This window comes from Anopheles bellator, unplaced genomic scaffold (assembly GCF_943735745.2).
Source record: "Anopheles bellator unplaced genomic scaffold, idAnoBellAS_SP24_06.2 scaffold00373_ctg1, whole genome shotgun sequence".
Classification (NCBI taxonomy): Eukaryota; Metazoa; Arthropoda; class Insecta; order Diptera; family Culicidae; genus Anopheles; species Anopheles bellator.
Window position 1 is genome coordinate 1 of NW_026684499.1, and position 6,089 is coordinate 6,089.

The 6,089-nt window shown below is 45.3% G+C and overlaps 3 protein-coding genes across 3 annotated transcripts; all 3 read right to left on the bottom strand.

The window, feature by feature from the left end:
• Nucleotides 1–603: 603 nt before the first annotated feature.
• LOC131214255 (putative odorant receptor 92a) lies at nucleotides 604–1,906 on the bottom strand (the record flags this gene model as incomplete). The annotated part of the gene is made up of 4 exons (XM_058208632.1): nucleotides 1,603–1,906; nucleotides 980–1,527; nucleotides 820–918; nucleotides 604–759 (listed from the first exon to the last, which is right to left on the bottom strand). Coding segments are annotated over exons 1-4 (1,107 nt in total), but the record flags the coding sequence as incomplete, so codon positions are not given.
• Nucleotides 1,907–4,529: 2,623 nt separating this feature from the next.
• Nucleotides 4,530–5,356, bottom strand: LOC131214252 (odorant receptor 7a-like). The gene is made up of 3 exons (XM_058208630.1): nucleotides 4,949–5,356; nucleotides 4,802–4,900; nucleotides 4,530–4,736 (listed from the first exon to the last, which is right to left on the bottom strand). Exons 1-3 carry the CDS (start codon nucleotides 5,354–5,356, stop codon nucleotides 4,530–4,532), a joined length of 714 nt encoding a protein of 237 aa, XP_058064613.1.
• Nucleotides 5,357–5,370: 14 nt separating this feature from the next.
• LOC131214253 (uncharacterized) lies at nucleotides 5,371–5,880 on the bottom strand. The gene has a single exon (XM_058208631.1). It carries the CDS (start codon nucleotides 5,878–5,880, stop codon nucleotides 5,371–5,373), a length of 510 nt encoding a protein of 169 aa, XP_058064614.1.
• Nucleotides 5,881–6,089: the final 209 nt, after the last annotated feature.

Here is a 6,089-nt window from a genome sequence, read left to right on the forward strand (position 1 = left end):
GAACCTTCGTGCTCTGAAGAAAGGAAATCGATATGTAAACGGTTCATGCGAGTTTTCAACGGATCGGGCGGGTTTTCAATGTCCAATTTTTCATGATGATTTCATGATGGCCACTAATCCCGATAGCAAGGGACCTCCGAATCGTTCTGTTTGCTGGCTGCTTATGATAGTCAGTGGGCTTAAGAGGCTGAATTCTTGGACACAAAAAGCCCGGTCCAGGCTGTGGTGCCAAGTCCCACAAATCATGTTTTATGTGTCACCTCGATGTGCTGTCCACCGTGTGATTGATTTATTATTAGTTAGATTGAAGAATACCATTGACCACTTCTCCTGTGTTGCAAAATGCTGTTTGTTGCTGTGTGCTAATTTATTGTTTAATTTTCAATTAGGTAGGCCGTTACTGTGCAGTGTAGATGATTTCTTTTTATGTTGTTGCAATCTTGAAGGCGTAAGAAAAAGCTGATTAATTTCTCGTCGATTGTTTCGGCTTACATTTGGTCTTTTAGCAGAATGAAAACGGAGTAAGTGTTTTTAACCACCTGCAATGGAAACGAAACCGAAATATTGTGCTCAAAACATTAGACTCTGGTAGGCGACACTCACTACTCCAAACAGCTCCATGTTTAGGTCACAAAACTCGCCCGCTGTAATTCCGATAGGTTTCTGGGTTCGCACTATTATTAGTTGGAGGTCTTTTTGCACCGATGCACATTCCGCTTCCCAGCAACTTTCGTAGACAGCACCGGCTACCTTGGCTGCCTGATAAAGGATTTTAGATTAACGTCAAGATCATTTTGAGCTACGTTCCACTTTGCGTACCGCATCCGAAAGCTGGTTGCCCAGGTAGCAATAGCCGAAGGTTTCGATCGTTTCAAACATGAACAGAACTAACAGATTGATGAACTGGGTGCTAAAGCCCTGGCGACGAAAGAGAAGCTTGAACCGATATTCAACTACGACACCTCACAGGACTACCTACGGAAACGGTGAAGTACAGCAACATAGAGCTCCAGTTCAGCACACACAGGATAATCTGCATCAACATCACCGGAGCGGTGAGCGTTCGCAGCAATTCGGCACAGTTGAGGGCACCCTGATGCATTTGGACGATCGTCTTCAGTTCGGAGCGGAAGGATCGTTCACGAGCAGTGTACTGGATTTTTAGCGCTACTAGCTGAAAGTAGACGGTGCAGTACTTGATGATAGCCAACATCGCCACAATCTTAACGGAACCGACGAACGCACACAGAAACGAGGTCGGCACCATGAACACGCCGAACAGCAGGTAGTCACGAAGCGACGTCCGAACGTTGAGACCGTAAAAGTTTTCCTCCATGTAGAGGGTAAACTGAACGTCGGTCGCATTGGCTGGTGCACTGTAATACCTCCACAGAGTGGACAGGATGGGCGAGTAGCTGTAGAAGTTGGCCGGCAAAAGTATCGACAATAGGCACACTTTCATCACCTTGTTGATTCGAGCGTCCTGTGTCTTCAGATGCTTAGCGATTGGTGGCGATCCGCTGAGCACTGTGAAGCAAGCGGACAAGACGGCAAAGCTGAGTGCGTAGTCGTAGTACTTCTGGCGCCAGGACCCTTTCATACCGTCTCGAGTGAAGCACTCCGCCTGTCTTATTAGCTCGTAGAATACGTCTCGGTACAGCGCGAGCAGCAGCACCCCGATGAAGCGATTGGTCTGGCAAACCAATTCCGCCAAACCGATGACACCTGACTTGAAGTCGGGATATCCAAAAAAGATTTTCGGAATGGCGATGATCAGCAGAAAGGTAACAAATATAGGAACACACCGATACTGCTCACGGTGCACGTCTGACACACCCAAAACTTTCCACAGCTTCACCACCAAATGCGGAACTCCTGGGGGCTTGTCGTTGACAAAAAAGTTCATGGCTGAACTTGTGACCGTTCTGTGGACCGTGAGGACAAACATTGTCATCCGATCCGGGGGCGCGAATAAATCGTTCGGCCTACGCGCAGGACATTTAATCAATTATCGATATCATGTGCTTTGGATATGATATACTGCCACAGTAATGAACGTTGAAGGTCGATTCAATATTTACCCTCAAATAACAATTCATTTTTCATATGTTTATCTTCAATGGACTATGTCGGGCGATTGTAGTAATGGCTAAGTTTTAAAATAACACCCTTGGGTTTTTGAAAATTGCCATGTTTATTAATTCACTATTCATGCGGTGCCCTTTATGCAACGTGGTGCTCATATTCTCGTGGCTGGTACGCGGCTGGTGTTGCCGTTTCCCGTAATCGAATCGCTTCCTTTTGTTTGGGTCTCGGTTTAGAAAATATCCTTTAGCAAAAGATAGAACGAGTACGCCATTTTGACGCTCTGCATTATTGATCGGTCCTTTATGCGAAGGAAGACCGAAGGAAGAACAATTAATAATAGGCACGTGACCACTCCTTGCACACAGCACTTACCATCCCGTATCGATTGACGTCAACGTAGTAAAACTTGGCTGCCTTAAGGCCAACCCGTCGTTGCGCTTTGCTGATGATGGGGACGATCAACTTCTGAATGTGGAGCGGTTGTTCGTACCAGTTGGTTCCGAAGATGGCCCCACTGACGTGTTCTCCCTGCGACAGAAATGGTAGACACTTTTCGGTACCGTCCGACACACTAAGCAATGGATGACTTACCTTCGACGACAGAACATTACCCAGCAGACAGAAAATGAATGTTTCGAGTGAGAATAAGTGAGTTAAAAAATTCAAACATGAAAAAATTTAAACAAGTTCGATACGCTGAATTACGAGGGTGATTCAAATATAAACGGTAATTTTTTTTTATAAATTTATTAAGTAAAATTATGAACAAGTAAAACCTTCATCTTTTTTCTATATAGTCTCCTTGAAGTTCTACACACTTCTGCCAACGATTTGGAAGCTTGAACATTCCTTGTTGATAAAAAGTTTGGGGGCGCGTCATCAACCAATTGCGCACGCGGTTCTTTTTCTTCATCTTTTCTCCGCCACTCCTTACTCGCCATTTTCGATTCTGGGGTGTAATGATGGACCCATGTTTCATCACAAGTGACTATGCGCCTCAAAAAGTCTTCTCCTTCTTGCCGGAATCGATGCAGAAGTCTCTCACTGATCTCCAACCTGACCCGCTTCTGATTTTCGGTTGATCTTGGGCGCCGATCATGGCTTTCGTTTTGTACACTTTCACGCCCACTCTTAAATTCTCTGGCCCAAGTGAATACTCGGTTTTGGGACAGTGTTGCGTCCCCAAACTGTGCCTTCAAACGAGTTAAAATCTCCGATGGTTTAACACCTTCGTAAGTTAAAAACTTAATAATAATCCGCTGTGCAACGGACACATGAACCTCTTGCTCACTCATGGCTATACTGAGGACAAAACAGACCGGCGCGCCTCACCGAGCTGGCTTCCCCTTCCTAACACATTGAACTTAAATCCCCCACTCCATCACCCAGCTCAGAAGTGCTTGCTGAGTACACTGGCAAAATTACCGTTTATATTTGAATCGCCCTCGTACAAGAACTTTTAAACGAAAATGACACGTACAAAACTAAATTTAAGCCAAATTTGGCCTAATACGTCGTATTCCTACGTTTGAGGACCTTGAAAAAGATCCAGAAGATTGGAAAATGGGTACCACATGAAGTGAACGAATGACGGCAAGAAAATCGAATAACCATATGTAAAGTTCTGCACGACATGTACAAAAGGAAGTTTTTTCTCCATTAGATCGTGATTGCGGATGGAAAGTTTATTCATTTTGAGAATCATAAAAATAGTCATACTTCATTCCGGGAAAACCATCAACTTCAATTGCAAAAGCAGAGCAATTCGACAAAAAGATAATGCTCTGTGTATGTTGGGAGCAGAGAGATGTAATCTACCACAAGCTCCTCGAACCTGGCGGAACCGTTAACACATATCCCCTACCGACATGCATCAGTCGGAAAACGATCAGAATGGGCCAGAAGACACGATGACGTAACTTTACTCCATAAAAAGCGCCTGGACTCAAAGCAAAACTGGTTAAAGATACAACCAAAGCACTTTGTTTGGAGCTGCTAAGGCTGTATTCACCAGGCTGGAGGTCTGAGTTCAACGATTTCTACAAGTGCAACAAATTCTATGAGTTCTACGAGTTCGAAGAGTCCTAAAGCGGACAAGTTCGACTAAGAATAAACGAATATGACTCGAATCTAATCCCGCTGAAGCGAAGTGGTCATAACTTGAGAAACTCTTTGTCTAGTCGCGTTGAGACAGCTTGAGATGACTAAATAGATTTTTTCGTTTCAACGCAACTAAAAAAATGTGATTTCAATAAGAAAAATCGATTTTTGACATTCAGACCTGGCATGCCTGGTATTTAACTTTCAGACCTGGACTTTTTGCACGTGTGATGGTTTGATTGATAGCTGTGGTCGCGACGCGGAGTGATGGGCGAAAACACTAGCAGTGCACTGTGGTTATCAAATCAGATAGTGTTGGCGCTGTTCTAGAGTTGATTGGTTTAGAATAAATCTTTTAGCACCAAGTAGAACGAGTAAGACTTCTGTACCATCGCACTGAACTGAGCAATGTTGACGGGGATGAGCTTGCCGGCCGTTAGTACTGTGGGTTCCTGGGAGCGCCGTATCATTAGCAGCAGTTGCTTCTGGATCGATACGGGCTGCTCGTACCATGCCAGCTCCTGCAGGGCGTTTACTACTTCGTCACTCTAGTGTTAACGGAACATCCCATCAATAGGCCAAATGAACTTTACCATCAACGGGGACGGCATACCTGTTCTGTTAGATTCGTGCCGAGGATGCAATACACGTAGGTTTCCGAGGTTACGATCATCAGCAGCAGCACTAGGTTAAGAATCCTCGAGTCAAATCCCTGTAATCCAAGAGAGAAAATAGTTGACCCCTAGTTACCCGAACAAACATAACCGTTGCGAACCATCAGCAATATGTAAAACAGCATTAGCACCCAGATGGCACTACAGAAAGCGAGTTGAAACAGCAACGAGAGGCTGAGGGCTTGCTGGAGCGTTTTGGCACACCGCAGGACGGCCTGATGCGACGCTATAACCTTTTGCAGGTCTGGTGCCGAAATGTGCCGTGGAAGCTGCCGTACTTTCATAGCCGTTATGCGGAACACCATCGACGTACATTTGACGGCAGTGAAGTCGACCACGTCTTTGGTGCACAGCAACAATGAGCTGGTGGCTGACAGCACAGTGACTACGACGATGTAGGCCGAGTAGTGTAGCAAGTTGTAGCGGATGTCTAGGTAGTAGAAACTGACCAATGATCGTACGTTAGATGATCGTTCGCTGCAGCAATAGAACATTGGGCATTGCCGGTTTACTTCATCTCGGTGGGTATGATGTACTCCTCGGGTGTTTCATTTTGTTTGCTTCTGTTTCGCAAGTACACCACCCACGTCGCTATCGGAGGCATCGTTTGGTAGAGTATAAACACCACCATAAAGTATCTGCAATAAGCTATCGAGAATTTGTTTAATGCCCCATTCGTGCGGACGAAGAATGTTGAGATCTCATCCGAACACGGTTCCCTTGTGCACTCCCGCAGCATGTCGATTAGGTCGTACAGGTTGACGCGTCTCACGTACAACGCCAACATCTGTGCGAACAACGATGTAACGAACAATGTTTCGGCACCGAGCCGCACGAGAGTGACCGTATCTTCGATGTCCATGATAAACCTCGTTATGATGTTGAACACCAGATACAGAAGGCACTGGAACCAGAAGAGCCACTTGAACCGCTCATCGCGACCTAAACCGAACAAGTGAAGCAGTCTGCAGCTAATGGGGAGCGTATCGCGAGGATCGTCAATTTGGAGAAACTTCATTACTGCAAGCTGTTAGTCGCGATGGAATAAGCAAACATTTGCTTGTCATTTAGTTTTTATCTGATAAACCATCTACCGATTTTTCCGCTGCTACAATCGAAGGGTAACCTGTTATTTACGATACAAAAGCAATACGCTTTTTGTCTTTCCTTTGATTAGTTTTGGTCGTACGAGTACATGGGTTCAGAGTACCTGGCGGCTCTTTGAAC

Bases quoted from the DNA above. Each gene is read 5' to 3' on its own strand.
- LOC131214252 (XM_058208630.1), bottom strand. From the start codon at position 5,356: ATGTTCTATTGCTGCAGCGAACGATCATCTAACGTACGATCATTGGTC. The intron at 4,901-4,948 runs GTTTGTTCGGGT...CTTGGATTACAG, and splicing joins TGATGGTTCGCAACGGTTAT to GGATTTGACTCGAGGATTCT. The intron at 4,737-4,801 runs GTATGCCGTCCC...CGTTAACACTAG, and splicing joins GCACGAATCTAACAGAACAG to AGTGACGAAGTAGTAAACGC.
- LOC131214253 (XM_058208631.1), bottom strand. From the start codon at position 5,880: ATGAAGTTTCTCCAAATTGACGATCCTCGCGATACGCTCCCCATTAGC.